At 34.5% G+C, this 18,174-nt stretch overlaps 1 protein-coding gene across 1 annotated transcript; it reads right to left on the bottom strand.

Annotated features, from left to right (window-relative positions):
* Nucleotides 1-619: 619 nt before the first annotated feature.
* On the bottom strand, nt 620-18,037 carry LOC106076819 (uncharacterized). The gene is made up of 9 exons (XM_056016247.1): nt 17,983-18,037; nt 13,614-13,644; nt 12,233-12,259; nt 12,000-12,084; nt 10,849-10,925; nt 9,847-10,132; nt 8,437-8,519; nt 4,926-4,976; nt 620-1,268 (listed from the first exon to the last, which is right to left on the bottom strand). The coding sequence occupies exons 1-9, from the start codon at nt 17,986-17,988 to the stop codon at nt 1,201-1,203; spliced, it is 714 nt and encodes a 237-aa protein (XP_055872222.1). The 5' UTR covers nt 17,989-18,037; the 3' UTR covers nt 620-1,200.
* Nucleotides 18,038-18,174: the final 137 nt, after the last annotated feature.

The raw sequence follows: 18,174 nt of genomic DNA, 5'->3' as shown, positions 1-18,174 counted from the left end.
ATTTATAAAGTATTAAATTCATTTCAAAACTACAACTAATTTTTGTTAAACACTAGGCGGCAAGTACTATGTCATGTCTGGCCAGCAGAAGGGACGATCCAATGACTGACTTGGATGACATTGGAAGCAAGATGTGAAAACGAGAATCTAGGAGAATGTGGGATACTCAATTGGACACGGACGTAGGGTCAGCCTTAGGCAAACTAGGAAGCCGCATAGGGCCTTTGCATTGTGGGGGACTCGCACGGAACTCAAATTTTATTAGAGAAAAAAAATAGCGAAACATGAATCAAATTTCAAACATAGCAGAACACTATGGCTCTATGTCTACTAGCCCAGCTCTAGGTGAATCAAATCTCAAACATAGCAGAACACTATGGCTCTATGTCTGCAAGCCCAGCTCTAAGTGTCTACGTTGTTTCAAAATATCTTCACGTATTCTTAGATCTACTTGTTAGACTACATATTTTAGAAGAGCATTGTTTCTTCCTTTAAGTGAGATGTCGAAACATTATTTCTAGTCTGGTGACCATGAATCGTAAATGGACCACATTAATGCTATCGGCGCTATGTGAATTTAACTTTTTTTTGTTGATTTAAATATAGATACAGGACAGTATATAGTTCTGCCTTAATTTTTGTGTGTTTTCTATTTCCTTTGTCGCCACTCCTATTTATTTCACCTAGGGTCTCCAATTACCTAATGCCGACCATGATGGGGGGCGGGGCACAGTGGAATGACTAAAGTTTTAAAGTAATTTTTATTGGCTGTCGTTATCATCAAATATTTCTGTTTTAATAAGTGATTGTAATTCACGATGATACCCTTGAAGTCCACTTTATATTTAACACTTTTATAAACACATAACTAAAAGTAAGCAAGCATGTACATTTGATTCTCACGACTGGTCAGTATTTGTTTCATAAGTCCTTATACTCATATAGAAACATCTCTCAGTTTGTGAAGCATTTTATTATTGTTCTTGACGAGGAAACGTGGAAGGCGACATCCACAAATACTTGGCCAATTAGTCGTAAGAACCATTTGCAATGCTTCTCTTAGGAACAGTTGTAATTAAAGATACACTTTAATAACATGTTAAATAATTAATATTTGATTAGATTCATAATTTACATGTGACATAGAATAAACAATAATTTAATGGACGGTTAAACAAGTGCGGCTTTGATTCCAAAGACTCAGGCAATAAAAGGTTTGACGGCCATCATGATAAACAGAATACTGGCCAGGTAAACAGCTTGTGCTCCTGAAAACAAAAGGATTTTTATAATGTTTAATGTTTTAAAACAAAATACGAACTGAAGTTGGGTAAGATTGGTTAATACCACAAAGGTTTAAACAAAAGGAAACACAATAAAAACATGACTAAAAAAAGATTATATTTCATAAAGGAAAGAAAAATGTCTCTAGCAAAAGATATAAGTGGGGGAAGCGTGGTCGAGAGGCCAAGTGCGCTTGAACTTGGCTTGGCTTGGCTACCGGCAGTTCGACACCTGACTCGGGCAGAGTTACTGAGCAACTCCTAGATACCCCCCCCCCCCACTGGTCCACAAATGAGATTGGACCAAAAAGCGCTCTGAGCATGCTATAAGCATGAAAGTAGCGCTATGTAAAAGCTATTATAATAATAATACGCTTGACTTATTGAATGAATACCTCTGTTCAAGTCAGAAATTCATGGACCGGAGGGCAGAAACTAGACGCTGATCTAAAAAAAAACGGCTCTGACGGTTGTTCAACAGTTGATATATTTTAGTGGCTTTAGAATGACTAGCTCGTTAGCTGCACGGAGAAAGTTCTAGTTTGAACGTTATAATAATAATAATAATAATAATAATCTTTATTATCCGTAAGGAAATTTGTCTTACAATTTGTGCATTACACCAAACAAAAAACATTATAACTATAAGAAACCAAAGTGTACATTCACACCAGACTCACTCATAATTTACATGTGACAAAGTTTATACCAGATTGTTCTTATTTTCTTGTAAAAATAAATCGATCTGAATTCTATAGAACATTGTTTTATTGTTGTTATTGTCTTTTAAGATTTCAATCTTTTTACTTCGTAATGATAAGCATAAGCATGATTTCTATTTTAAAACTGTTTAACAAATGTTCTCATTTTATATTGAAACGTATCGATAAGAATAAATGTTATACATAAAGTAGATTCTAGATTATCTTCTCTTTTCAAAATAAAACAAGGTTACAAAGACAGTTTGTGTGGAAACACAAACTCAAAATCGGCCCCTAAAGTGGTCCACCCAGACAGGTAAAAAGGCAGCTTTCAATATTTTCAGAAAGAACATCAGAATGTAACTCTATCCAAGACAAAAAACAGAGAAGAATGGAGAATGATGGTTGACAGATCTTGTGTGGTGCGCCAGCGGCCCAGGAGACCACAGGATAGGTGAAAGTGAATGTGAAGTTAGATGTGAACCTGGCCTAACTAATATCTTATAATGAATATCTAATTGATTTGTAAAGGGTAAATCTCTTATTCAAATCCTAAAAAAAAAAAAATAATTCCAAAACCCCCCCCCCCCCCTCCAATTGTTAAGTGTGCTTTACTGTGATGTAAATTCAGTTCACGCAATAATATGAAAAACTACTTATTAATTGTTGTTTTAAATTATCTCCAACTTATATGTATACTATTTAGATTTTTTCTCTTAAAAAAAAAAAGAAAACCTTTCTCTGTGTAAATGTAGTAGTTAATTTGATAGAACTTACATAACTTAGCAATACAAATGAAATAAAAATAAAATTTTGACAAAAAATCTAAAACCATATGCATAAATATGTTAAAAATATGGTAGGTTACTATCCCCCCTTCTAAAGAGCCTCCCGTGTTTGTTACTATTAATAGTGAATAGTTATAAAAGTGAAGTATTTTTATGAAAAAACTGCTTGCATAAGTGATTTAAAAAATTAGATTTTTCGCTTTCAGAAAAGAAAAAAGTAGGCGTTGTATCAGAACTTTGAATGGTCTAAAATATTATGTCAGATTTTCACTATCTTTTCTAGTTTACGAGATCTAAACGGGACAGACGGAAAGACATTCCACACAAAACTAATAGCGTCTTTTCCCCTTTTGGGGGCCGCTAAAAAAGTCTGAAATTTATAAGATCTATAAGAATATTTCTTAAGTTCTTATGAAAATTCAATCGAAATGAATATATTTTTATTTGTTGATGTATCTACGTTTGTAAGACCTCCAGTAAATGATATCTTCTTTCTGGGACGTTTGATAAGAATTTACGAATCATGACTAAGTGGGTGTTATGACTTAAATGGCTGACACACATCAAATCTAAATATGCTAGGAAAACAATGACGTAAACTGAACAACATGAAAACAAAATGAACATCAGGATTTGTACAAGTTATGGTTTTTGTACTGAGCTGGGTTCATTGGTCATTGTATTGTACTGAATAGATACAGCCTTTTATTCTTGCAAGTTATTCATTGATTGAAGTTTATTTATTTATATGATAAGGCTGTTGATGTTACAAATCAGTGATGTCCAAAATACGGGCAAGAACCGTACAGCGTCGTGGTTCCATCCGGCCAGCATAAACGTTACTTCGAAGTGTAGAAAGTTCCCCCCATCAAAAATAAAAAAACGTTTGACTGACCTATCTTTACCTACGTTAAGGGCCCTCACTTTTTCTCTGATGGTATTGGTACCATGACTTTTTACATTTGTAGGTTCATTAGATCGGACTCTGTAATGTGGAATCTACAGGGTAAAATTAAAGGATTTGTACTTTTTTTTTGTGTGGAACGTGATAATAAGCCAACACGATGTTTTGTAAAGAAAGTGTGGCTGTTTAAAAGCAAATCAATAAACGGCATTATTAAACAAAAATGGCTCTGGTTTGAGCCGCGAAAAAAAGATTATTTAACTACGACTAAAGATTGGAGTGTTTATAACAATATTCACCAAAAAGAGACAAGAAAATGTAAGTAGAAAAATGAAGCCATTTTCCGACGTGCAAGGGAGAATGTTTCTAAATATCCCAGGCCATCATTGTAAGTACTAGACCCACGGTTTCAAATAAAATAGTTTCAGGTTAATTTTATTTCTTTTTTTTTTTGTACCTTTTCGGTCATGTGACCCGCGACACCAGTGTCGGATTTAGGTTACTGGGATTTTTTCTAAAACGCGAACAATTACAATATTGGAACTATTTATTAAAATTAGTCTTGTTTAAAAAAAAAACAACTTCAACAATAAAGTCTGATACTCCTAGTGCGCAAGTGCATTACACGGAAAACGAATGTTCTACTTTGACGATTTAATTTATTTCATTGATAGTCTCTGAGAAAAAGTAGACCTATTGGTGTTCTATACTCTCTTGTTAGTTACAATGTCGTAGTGTTACAATGTGACATTCGATCAACTTCGGATCTTGTTTATGTTATGTTTATATTGACAATACTTTGGTCAATGTTGAATGAAGAGCTGGCTGATCTGGAATAGATTTCATTTCAGACATTGGACATGTCATCTGGACCTTTTAATATTGAAATGAGGACGCAAAAGAAGATGTAAATAGAAAGCATACTTATTTGATCATGAGATTATAGGAGCAGATGATGTATAGGTCAACACTGTCTACGAAAATGTCATGTGGCCATCATAACGACCAATCGCCTTCACCTTTCCCCAACTAATGTCAGGTACACATTAGAGCTGGGTGGACTCAGATCCCAAAAGAAAAAAAAAACAGTCTTTACCACGATTCTAACCCAAAACCCTCGGTTTCGGAAGCCAAGCGGTTTACCATTAAAAAAAACCGTGCCTGCACCAATATTTGAAAACTGAATACAATTCAAATTTAGAGTGAAAAAAGGTTTATTGCCACTATAAAGTGAAACACTTATAATTACCACATGTTTTGCATTCTGGTTGTGATTCCGTTTTTACAAATATAGTGGCGGCTAAAAGAAAAAAAAATGAAATAAATGAAATGTATATAGAATACACACATGTATAAATGTGCTAGTGTAAATTTATGGAGTTAACATTGTCAAACTACATAATTTGAGTCTCATTTGATACATTAAATGTCGTTCTTAGTTTTATGTCTGGGTCCTTTAACTCAAGGTAACTTACGTTACAATATTAAGCATACAGGTATTTATCTGGACGTCACGACAAAAGAATACTTGCTACTTAAGATCTATATTAAACTATAAAAAATCAATTATACTTCTACATAAACATCAAGGGAAGCAACAGAAGTGACAGATGTTATATTTGAAAAAAAAAATGTGTAGAATATGTATTTTGTAGCTATTAAATTTTTTTCTTAGCCTAGCAAACAAATAAAGTTCAAATAGTGCATAAAAAACGGAAAGAAGTTTAATCTTGTACTTTGCGATATGTTGGCTTTAAAAAAAAAAAACATGTTTGGTCAAAATTGCAAATACAAAATCGGCATTTTTAAATTTAACGGCTGCGGTTTCCATCGTGAAAATGGATACTTTTTTTTTAGACTAAAGACAGGTATACGTTTCGTATTTAGTCGTCCATGGTAAAGTGTGAGAATTAGTGATAAGTGAGAGGTGAGTGAATGAATGTATCAGGCCCATATAGGCCTACAAGCAGATACCTGTGCTTTGCTTCGATGGGAACTTCCTAGTACAATGTAGGCACAAAAACTTCATTGACCCATCTGTTGTAGCCTACTCGTCTGCCTGCATTATAAGGACCCCCCTCCCCTTACACACACAATACATGAAAAGCAAAGTTCCCCTTTCAGACCTAGTGGTCTATAGGGCAGAAGATGTAAAGGTCATCTGTTTCTGTGGCCTACGTTTAACGAGATTGTCATGTGGCCAGCACAACGATCAACCGCTGTTACTTTTCCCCAACTAATGTCAGGTACCCATTAAAAACTGGGTGGACTCAGAGAGTCCCGAAATTAAAAATCCCAGTCTTCGCCAGGATTCCAACCAGGTACCCCAGGTTCAGAAGCCAAGCGCTTTACCGCTCAGCCACCGCGCCTGTTCACACAATACATACACTACTTTTAAATGAAACGTCTCTCCCCAAACAACACACTTTTTGGCACTTTTATATTCAGCAAAACAGGCAACATTACAATAACATCGTATAATGTTTTGGCCTCCTCCAACAGAAAGTCATAGAAAGCCTTCGCTCCCAACCGAAAACTTTCAAACCGCCCCACTCTCTTATGAAAGGCCAGTAAAGCGAAGTTTTAAACAAAGTATACCATTCTATCAATCACTAAATGCATCTTAGCATATAATAATGCTCCCCGCACTGCACACATTTTGTACTATTTAATCATAGAAGTTCTGATAAATAAATTTTTGAAGCTTTCCGCTGAACAGTCTGAAAGTAGAAACATCACTATTCGCAATTTAGTTCATTTTTTTCTTCATTTTTTTTTAAATTTTATCTGTCAGTCTCAGATCTAAATCTAGAGAAGAATCTTATTTAGAATAACCCATTTTCACATACATATACATTCATACCAAAAATCAAAAAAAAATATTAAAATAAAACATAGTCATTTATACTTTTATTAGGACAACCCTGCAATGTGATATGACTATCTGCCAGGGGGTCGCCAAAGACCTTCGGAAAATTGTTGTTTTTCTTTGACTATATTTCATCGGAAGTTTGTGTTTTGTTGTTGTTTCTACGTTTTTCACGCGTTGCAACAAGCCAATTTGTACCATGCTTGGTATGCATCTCAAATTGTACAGTAAAGGAACATTAGTTAGATTATTATCACACTAATTTTGAAACGATCGTGAAGCATCAATGAAACAAACTAAAAAGTGGGGGTGAAAAATGTGTCATTTGTAATTAAGTTCTCTCTGCCATATGAATGAGGCCGGATAAAGACATCAGATATTTTAGTTTTGAAGGTTGCTATACGTTCAGTCTCTAACATCAGTGATCTACATTTTGATGACGATTTCATAACATTGGTTAAATCATATTTACCTAGGCTTATGAACGAAAACGTATGGATGGGGGTTCGCCGCCAAGTGAAAAATTGTATTAGGGGGTCGCGGAGCTAAAAAAGTTGAGAACCGCTGATCTAGATCAAATCGTTTTAAAATTGTGCTACACATTGTCTTTAAGTATAGCCTTTTATTTCAGAAACCCTGCGCATTAGTCACATCTGATACAGACAAAGTCGTGGTCTAATAGGGGGCCTATTTAAATTTTCATTTACTTTTCTGTGCAAGTCCTCGGCAATGACTATTCTTTATGCCTCAAATGTGTGCCGGGCAACCTTCTTGAGTGCTTTCCAACTGTCTCTTTCTAAGGCCATCTGATGCCAGCTACTTTTCTCTATGTCAGTGAGGGCAAAATGGAGCCTGAGCTAGTCGTTATAGCGCATAGTGAGATGGGACCACTCGTTTATAGACATTGATTCTTGTTGTTAAGTGAGTTGACCTCTTCAGCCATATACTCCAAACTGTAGGCGATCAAATGCATTGGCCTGAGCCAGACGGTTGTCTTTAGACAGTGACTCATCGTTGAACAGTCTGCTGCCCAGGTTATGTGAAGTGGTCGACAACATTAAGGAGGTGACCATTCACATCGATTTGTGGATGTGCTCAATTGAAGAATTATGGAACATGACCTCTATTTGTTTGTTAGCCCCTTCGTAAACTAAGTCAGAATTTTTTTCCCCCAATTTTTTTTTTTTTCACATTTTTTTTGTTTTTCCAAAAAATTATTTTGTGGGTGGGTTATGAAATAACGGACCCCAGGAGTAGGTCAAGCAAAGATTCCGTCCATCGGTCAACATTATGCAAATTACATTATGTGTACGTTTGTACACACTGTGTATCAATGATGCAAAAGAGGACACACATTTGAACATAGTTACATAATGATAAATTCAAACAAAAATAATTAAACAATAAAAATAAATTATCATGAAAAAAGACAACCTCAACCCATTAAACCACTGTTACACGAGATTTGAACACAGTAGTCGTCTCCTTTTAATTAGGACTAAATCAGTAAGATTTAAAAACTCCTTTATTCCTCTTACGGTCAGAGTGTTACAAGGTCATCTGTCGTCATCTAGAAGTACATAGAAGTCTAATTCATAAAGCGCTGGTTGTGAATGTGTATGTTTTCGTGTGTGAATGGTGTTCGTATTTGCATCTATATTGTTTTTGTTAAAGTATTTACGCTTAGGTGATCAATTGTAGTCAAACTGAATTCCCATTTGATTGGATCAATAAAAATTATCTTATCTTAAAATGAGAATGAAGGAGCTAAATGAGAAATGACACTTTATACCTTAGCTTAGTCACAATGGTGATTTTTTAGCCTATGCATTTAGAAAGTTCAATGGAATTATTCATGTTTTTAAATAATTCATTATGTATTGATTTTTACCTTGTTGTTTGACATAGTCGTTGACTTCAGTCAATTGATTTGGACAGGTCGTATTGATGCAACTAACTAAAACATCAAAAGCCCTGTTTAAATAGAAAGAAATATTAAGTAACAGTTGTAATCTTTTACTATGATCTATAGATCAATGACCGTCATTTTCACATTTTAAATACCAATTACATAGACTATACAAACGACACATGAAGCTCTTCAAAATAGACACTAGTAGTTTGGGAAATGAGGCCCTGGATAGATCCACATGGAGAACAGGCATAAAGAAAGGACCCTGGATTTCACATGGCCTACACCAGAACTAGAAAGAAGGATAAAACTGCAACAGTGCGCCTAGTGATTAGAGAAGCCCAGCCTGTGACCGCAACAGTTTGTAAACTGTTAAGTAAATTAAATGAAATGGCTTCTTTAGTCACATGAGAAGTTGCAAAGGGAAAAAAATCGTCTCCCAAGACTTAAATAGCCATAGTCAATGTGAATTTGCTTATTAAAATTATTATTCATTAAATTATCTTGGAACAGTTATTTACAGGCTTCACCTGTATATTCATTTAAGTTAGTTGATATTTGATTATTATTATTTTACCGTAACACTTTTTTTTTATTCTTTCGTGAAACGGCACGCATTTTAATTAACTCCACGTGTACAAATTACGGCGAGTGAATTCTAGTTGCAATTACTTTTGTTCCTCTCACGTTACAGTCAAACAGAGACACCACTTACCCCAATTTAGTCCTCACTCTTTACATACGCAGTCAGACCCGTTAATTGTAAAGAATACCTGTACTTTGGCAACAGTGAAATAATTTACATATGTTATGTAAAACAAAACCCTCTATCTGGTATCGTTCAATGGAACTGCCCGCATCATAACGCTACCTCACACATAATTTTAGCCCATGTATTCGAGTAACCCATACGAAGTACCTTTGCCTTGTCCCTACCATGGTGCATATCTCAGATACGACTTAATTACTTAATTTTTCGCCCTCGTATCGTAAGAAGTTTGTATGCTTGTTTTTCTTTTCTTCTGATGATGTAGAAATTTTAAGAATATCCTTTAAGCATGGTATCAATCTGCGCTGAGAAACGAAAGTGTGATATCAAGAATTCAAGGGCTGTAACGTGTGTGTGGGTGTATATGGGTGTGTGTGGGTGGGTGGATTGATTTGATCCATTGGAGGATGCTAAAAAAAGTGGGCTTGTGGATTGATTCGATCCATTGGAGGATGCTAAAAAAGTGAAGGGAAGTCCAATGTTCCATCAAAAATTTATTTTTTAGGTTAACTTTTTAGTGTTAGAATTTAGAGTAGAAAAATTCGCGTCTCAGTTCTGGATCCAACCCTGTTTGTGGTCTTACATTTATCGCTGTAGTTGATATTAAACAAATATATTACGTATAAAAAGCTGTGTGAGTTGCAGCGCCATCCACATTGCTTTTTAGAGTTGCACAGGAAGCTGCTAAAGCTCTCCTTTTTCGATGAACTGCTGCTGTTGTTGTAGCTGCTGCTGTTGTAGCTGCTGCTGTTGTAGCTGCTGCTGTTGTGGCTGCTACTGTTGTAGCTGCTGCTGTTGTGGGTGGTGCTGTACCAGTTGTTCCTGTTACTGGTACAGTTGTTGTTAAACAATCTTGAAATTGAATTTTGCCAAAACTTGCTTTTAAAGTTGTTAAGTCTGTCTTATCTTTAAAAAAAAAAAAAAAAGCACATTATTTTTTATAACTGAAACTGTCGGTAAATAAATTTGATTATAAAAACATGCCTAGCCATTCGATTTTTTCTTACCATCCTTTACATAAACTTTTGTAAGTGGAAATAAAAATGCTTCTTTACTTGTCAGTAACTTTTAATTTCTTTAATATTAAATCGGTGAACTGTGTGCAAGGCTATTACAATTTTCAAACTATCGATTTAAGTCACTAGTAAAAGAACCCAAGCGTTTCCATACCATTGTTTATCAAAAGTACTAAATCAAATGGCTATAACAAATACAATTTAGGTATATTTATTTTTAAATGTTATTTCAATTAAGATTAAAATATTTTTATTCTAAAGTCATTGGGAGTGTAGTTAGTCATAAAACAATAAGAATAAAGGTAAAGACTTTAACTAATTATTTTACTATTATCATTAAACCCATAAAACAGTTTCACATAAATGAATACAAACATGAGACACCGACCTGAATTAATACCATCCACACAACATAAATTTGAAATTTTTAAAAATATTTTATAATTAGACAACATCTCTAGCAGTTTAATCATGAATACTAGAGTGGAAAATAGCTGTCTACTAACGTTTCAGAACTGAAGTAAACTTCAGCATAAGATCGCTCAAATTCTTAAAAAATATTAATACTAATTCTTAACGTTTATTAAGATAAATGTGCATTCTTACTGCATTCTGCGTAGGCCTTATCATAGTCAATAGCTGTGCAATAAGTATTGAAACAACTCTTCAGTTTCTCCAAACCGCTAAAAATACACAAGGAATAAATTTCTGATTCATAAAATTCATAGTTAATTCACAATTACAATTAAAACAAGAATGAATGATTTAATATACATTATATATTTATCATTGCAAGGCTATTTAATGTAGGATTTTTTTACATTTAAATCTAAATTTGGTTAGAAGATGGCTTTAGTGCATGGGTAGGCAAATGATGGTACGTGGGCCACATGCGGCCCGTCGGAGTGTTTTATACAGCCCGCGTATACCTAAAAAAATCAGGTGTGCCCACAGATTATACATATAAAAAAAAGATAATTTATTAAAAATAAATTATTTTAAATATATTTGAAACTTCTGATTCTTATCACTTATGATGAAGAAGCTTAAGAAACATTGTCTCTACATGTCATTCTAAAAAGTTTAAAATAAACGAAGATTATTCTTGTTGGCAATATTTTAAGAATTCAGTCAAAACTTAAACTCAGGCCATTTTTTATTCAATTCTATGAAGAATTATTTTGAAAGTGTTGGTTTGGCTTGGAACAAGACGGCAAGTGTAACAACTGATGGAACCCAATCTTTGACTGAGAAAAAACATTTTTTTTATTAAATAAAGGAACAATCTCCCATCCATAAACTCTAAACGGGAAAGCTTGAGCAAAGCTGCATTGAAAATCATTCATAATATTGACTAAATTATTTAAATGATAAAACGTATCAGAGCAAGAAGACCTAACCAAAGGCAGTTTCGAGAAGTACTTACAGATTAGGTAACAAAACATTCCAATATTTAGTACCACAGCTGACATTAAATGTACTCGTTTGAGAGCGTTACTTCACAAAATTTGCCCCCCCCCCCCTTTTATGGCTGATGATTGCGTCTCTCACGTGGCCAGATGCGTGACCCAATCGAAATGCTGGAACAAAGTTTCCTCCCTCTACTTTAACAAATCTTTTTTTTTTTTTTTTTGTCTCTTCTAAATGTCACAAGAGGCGGTGATGCAAAGATGTCACCAATATGCTTGTCAGTCAGAAGAGTTTTTAGATTTTTATGTAAATATTATAGGTTCAAACTTTCTGTATAGCCTACTTACAAACATCCAAGTTTGTCTTTAGAAATATTCGATAATTCAGTATCACAGTTGCCTTTCGGGCGACAATTGTCTGCAGCCTTGATTCCTTAAATTATATTATAAATTACAGGACATGTAAAGGGATATGTTAATTGTAAGCATGTCAAAAAACTACAAAGGCAGAGCGTATAAATGTTCCTATCTACGCACTATGAAATGAGTGGCATTTAGAACCCCCTTACACCCTTACATACCAGGAAGTCCGCTTACAAGAAGAGACACTGAAAAGAAACAAAAAAATCTGGATGAAGATTTTGATTACCATATTTAAGCATATGATTTGTTTGTCAAGCAATGTATTGTTGTTTTCACTTTTAAAAAAAATCTTTCTCTTTCTCTCTTGCTTTGATATATTATATTTATCTAATTGCTTCAAGTCTTTGCACATTTTTGTTTACTGAAAACTGGTTAACAGTAAGTAATGTAGATAAAGTATGGCTGTCACCTGATTGAGCCATTGTAACAAGAAAAACATTAAAATTACTTAAAGGAAAAATTAAATGAAAGCTTATATGAAGTGTAATTGTATCAGTTAGTTTGGATCAGTCATATAATTAAATTTGTAATAGATCTAGACCGACAACAATAAACCTGTTGTGATTAGAAATAGTTTTACCAATTTTTTTTGTTAAGCGCTATTTCATGCTTTTAGCGTTCTCACTACGCTATGATCCTATCACTTGTCTGGACCAGTTGGGAAAAAGGGAGAGGGGGAGGGGGGAATTTTTTACTTTATACGCTTTTTAAAAGAATTTTTTTTTAAAAAAGGTAAACAACCTGAATTCAAACTTATGGCTCAAGCCTACATACTTGCCACTCTGCTAGTGAGATGCCTATGAAAATAGATGATTGTATATCTATTGTTTGTTGCAAACATACTACAAAGCGGCGACTTTTAAAGGGGGCTAATTCAGCTTATTCCACCATTTCAATCTAGTACAATTTCTTTACTTTGTTCGATATACGAAACAGAAAAATTAATTGCCAATAGTTAATTAACTAATTTGATAAATTTTTTTAAATTGATTCTTATGTTGTCATGTAAACAAAAAATATTTATAATTTCAGCTTAATCCAAGAATTTGTGTCGGAAAAGTGAAAAGTTAATTTACAAACTTTTTACCAGACAAAGTGTTAATATGAGCTTTGTAAATATTATTCATCTCTACACCCCTATACACCCCGCTCACTCCTCCCTCCCTCTCTCTCTCTCTTACTGTTTTTCTAACTCTTTCTTTCTCACTCTTTCTCTTTCTTTCTCTATTTTACTCTCTTTCTCCCTGTCTTTCAGTCTCTATAAATGTTTCTAATATAAATCACAGCTTCAAGTTATTTCTTTGTCGATGCTTAAGAAACGATTTGACTTCCTAATACTTGTTGCTTCCTTTTGTTAGAATTGTGCTCACACCAAGAGTCAGTGCATTAACTCTTATACTGTTGTAGAGAAGATAATATATTGTAAAATACCTAATGATTATATTACAGAAGATAATTAGTGTTACTATTAATTACAATGCAAACAATTATTATTATATCAAATTATTTCTTATAAATATGTGCAAATTCTTCACTTACGGATTATGAATAAAAGCGCTGATAAAGGGCCCTGTAATAAAATACGTATAATGATAAGAACAAGAAGCTGTCAAAAAAATCAAGCATCTAATTATAAAATGTAAATTTAGCACCACAACATATAATAAAATTAGCAAAGACTTTGTTAAAAGCGGGATTGTATTTAGCAAAAAAAAAAAACAGTAACAACATAAAAGACGAGGCGCGTTGGCTGAGTGGTTAAGCGCTTGGCTTCTGAACTTGAGGTCTTTGGTTCGAATCTCTGTGAAGACTGGGATTTTGAATTTCGGGATTTTTAGGTCCACCCAACTCTAGTGGGTACCTGACTTTAGTTGGGGAAAGTAATGGCGGTTGGTCGTTGTGCTGGCCACATGACACCCTTCTCGTTAACCGTTGGCCAAATAAACAGATGACCTTAACATCATCTTCTGAAAGGGGAACTTTACAACAACATAAAATCATTGCTTTAAACAAATCTAAATATTTTTGTTTACCGCCTGCCGTCCCCAGACGCGATTATTATTGCTGTCAAAGTGCTTGCCATTCTCTAATGCCCGTTTAATCTAGCACTGAACTCAGACGGGTAGCGACTATAACTGGCGCCTGGTGCAAGTCACTTCTTTGGCACCCCCACCTTTTTTTCCAGAAACACATAGTAATATTTCCTAATAGATATAATATATATTAAATATTAAGATTATAGTGCAAATAATTCAAAGTGTACGAATATTTACTACCTAATTTTGCTTCTACAAAATACTCTACTGTTTCATGTGCTAAAAAAGGAACACTGATGGCTCCATGCATCAGATTTACGTTAAACGGTTTTGTTTAAATTGTTTTTTTTTAAAAATCAGTTTTTATGATGTGCCAAAATCTATCGGAGCAAATATAAATTTGGTATTTTATTATTCACAATTTTCTTCTACATAGACGTTAAAAATGTATAGCTTCATGATGACGGTATGGCCTACAAATGTTGAAAACCTATGGGGCCTACAAATGTTGAAAACCTATGGGGCCTACAAATGTTGAAAACCTATGGGGCCTACAAATGTTGAAAACCTATGGGGCCTACAAATGTTGAAAACCTATGGGGCCTACAAATGTTGAAAACCTATTATTTTTTTTATTGCAGCCCAGTTAGATCTATGTAAATGTATTCCACTTCCGAAATCCACAGTTGAAAACTAAATAACGTAACATCCAAAGAATATATTTAAGAATTTTTACTTATTTTACATATGGGTATATTCAAAGAATTTTGGGGATTTATTGAAATACAGGCCAATTAAAAATCTCAATTTTTGTATATTTCATTAATAATCTGTAAATAATGGTTTTACCAAATGAAATGTTTTAATTAAATATCCTTTTTTTGGGGGGAATTAAACGCAAAAAGTACTGCTTACATTTTAGAAAAAAAAAAATTCTGATTATATTTCATTACTAAACTATTATGGCAATTCTGCCTGTCACGGATGAATGTGTGTATAATCTATTATTACCTATATATGCTGGTTGGTATGTAAGTGCGACTGACAGGAATTGTGCTGTTTTCGACAATGATATGCTATCAAAAGTAATAAAGTTTTGTGTTCGTCTTGACCGAGTTATTTAGTGTTTTGTAATTATAGCTGAACCCAGAGACACCTAGACTTGGTGAGAAACTAATGTACTTTCTATAGTGCTAGATAGAATAGGAAGCTGTAACACTGCCATGATGTCAAATTACGTATATGCGTTTAATAAAGAATATAGAAAAAAAAGGATTGTTTGTAATTAGTGTAAAATTCTGTTTAATTATGCAAACGTTACTTCAGCCAAGTAAAATACAATCGTTGTAAGATTTATTTTAAAAATATCTGTTCCAAAAAAATATCGTTCTTCCACGCTCAACATCATGGTTGATGTCAACAATGCAATATTTCCTCCAATAAGAAGGGCGAGGGCCTAAACTAATTTTTCTTAAAACTGCACTGGTGTCCTTCCGCTAACCCACCGCTCCCCCCCCCCACACACACAAATTGGGCCTCCCCCTTTATCAAGCTAGTCTGCTAGTTAGTCTGGGGGGGGGGGTGGCACAGCAAGCTCTGGTGCCTAACGTTTTCCTGCATTGCAAGCCTTCCAAAATTCCTTACCTTTTGTTCAATTCCACAATATTTCTCGTAGTAAAAAAGAAAGCGCATGTCAAATGAAGTTAAATAAAGGGCGGTAAGGGTTAATACTGAATTGTGAGATATATACAATACAAATGAGCATGTTCGTTTCTAAAAGGTTAATCCAAAGATCAAACTTATGTTCAGAAAGACTTATTGTAGCGTGCTGAATGGTTTGCCGAAAAAAAAAAGTGTTAACTGAACGATGGTATTTCAGACGGAAATGACGTCACTATGACGTAAGAATGTCGAAGTTAGAATCTTAATAATAAAATTAATTATAGCTTTTATATAGCGCTACTTTCATGCTTGTAGCAAGCTCAGGGCGCTATGGTACATTTTCATTTGTGGACTAGTGGGGGGTGGGGGGTGGGGGTGAGGGGTGGTATCTGGGAAAAGCTTTTCCGTGCTGCCTTCAGGCGCTCAGTAAGCACAGCTGTGCTCGAGTCGGGTGTCGAACCTCGAGCCCACTTCATAGGTGGCCAAGCCTAGCCAAGTTCAAGCGTACTTAACCTCATGACCACGTATCTTAGTCTTTATGACTTCAACTAGTTGCTGAAGCTTCTCAAGAAAACTAAGAACGGTCATACTAAGGAGGGAATATCACTTCACTTAATTTAATCATTTATTTTCTTAACATCGGTAATAATATAGTTTTTATTTGAATAATAGTCAAATATAATGAACTGATTTTGCTCCTCCTTTGTCAGCGCCTTACACTCTACAGGGTATGCATAGCTGCCAAATATGTTCAAATTACCATATTTCAAAGGACTGAAAGGAGATATAGTCTGTGTGTCGCTTCTGAATTAAATGTGATACAATAAGTTGGAGCATGGAAGAAAAGGTTGGTCACCCCTAGACCGAGCTCACCATTCTGCTCCTTTATGTCCATGTCTTAATTTTACGTTTTCAAGTATGAAACTTTCAGCCACTTCCCAACACGTGAACTAAGCATTTGATATATTAAAAGTACTTAATATTAAGACAAGACAAGTGATAAATAAATTATTGTTTTTATATAGCGCTACTTTCAGGCTTTCACGCAAGTAATACAGAGGTCATGAGGACTTGGCCAGTGGTTGATTCTCATTTCCACCTAACGTAATTTTTAGAAACTACCGTATTTTCGCACATATACCCAGGCATACGCCTATCACTTCCGGCAATGACAACGTTGCGGAACCCATTATTATAATAGTTATTATATTAAATTATATTATTATCAATGTAATAATGATAATACAATTTATTAATCTCCGTATCCTGTGTTATCAAGTCGTTAGTAGAACTAACAATACAACAGTATCGGCGACACTTTCGTCACGCGCACGTTTTTATCGACGAAGATAGGGTCGTAATTGTTGACAGTTTGTAGTTCATAGGGTTGCATCAGAATTTTGAATAATATAAAATATCATGATTTCGGATTTTCAATATCTTTTCTAATATTTAAGATCTAAACGAGACTGACGGACGGACAGACGGACCACACACAACTAATAGCAGCTCTTCTCCTTTCGGAGGTCCCTTAGAAAATAATTTTTGTCATGCGCTTATTCTTGTGTTAATCTAGTCGTGTATGTTAGAGACCTATGTAATTTGTTTTCCTGGCTGATTGAGGAAACACGTAGCATTTGGGACGAGTAATCTTCTTCAATGTAAAATTCTTTTTGAGGTTGTATACAATGCCGGCCTAAGTCCGCTTTGAACGATTGCTCCAAATTGGGCCTCGCGCCTAGAAAGAGCCCCCGCAATTTAGATTTAGCATATCATTATCAGTTATGGCTCTTGTAACAGACTTTTAAAGATGTCGGACTTAAATTTACCAATAAGGGCCAATTGCGTTTGAGTTGCTTCCTAAGCATGTAGTATAATACATGTTGATACAATGATCTAATTAAAAGAAATAGTTGTTATTGTAAAAGAAACAAATTAGAAAAAGGGCTTCGCAAACATCCATTAAATTGGCCCCCGCAAATTTTAACTGTTCCGTATTTCTATTGTCATTCACAGTAAACACAGTTCATTTAAAAGTTGCATTAGTTTGAAGAAAGAGACCAAGCATAAACAATTATTATTACTTTGATTTACAAGTGCTCCATACCAATATTTCAAACACATTATTGTTTGTTTTTTACTTTAAAATATCTTAGAAAAAAAAAATTAATAGTAGATTTAAATCCACACTAAATAGCTTCTTCACTCACGTGCATTTTCCTGTTTAGTGTAGATGGTAAGAGGCCAAACCAATGCTTCGCGCTTTTTTTCCACGGTAAAATCTGCTCCTTTTATAGCGACTGTGTTGCTATGATACCTGACACAACACGTGACTAACGGATTATTGAAGTTCCCCCCCAACCCCCACCACCACCCCGGCCCTTCAGCAAATAATCTATTAC

This window comes from Biomphalaria glabrata, chromosome 17, assembly GCF_947242115.1.
Source record: "Biomphalaria glabrata chromosome 17, xgBioGlab47.1, whole genome shotgun sequence".
Taxonomy (NCBI): Eukaryota; Metazoa; Mollusca; class Gastropoda; family Planorbidae; genus Biomphalaria; species Biomphalaria glabrata.
This window is presented reverse-complemented; position numbering and strand designations above follow the sequence as displayed.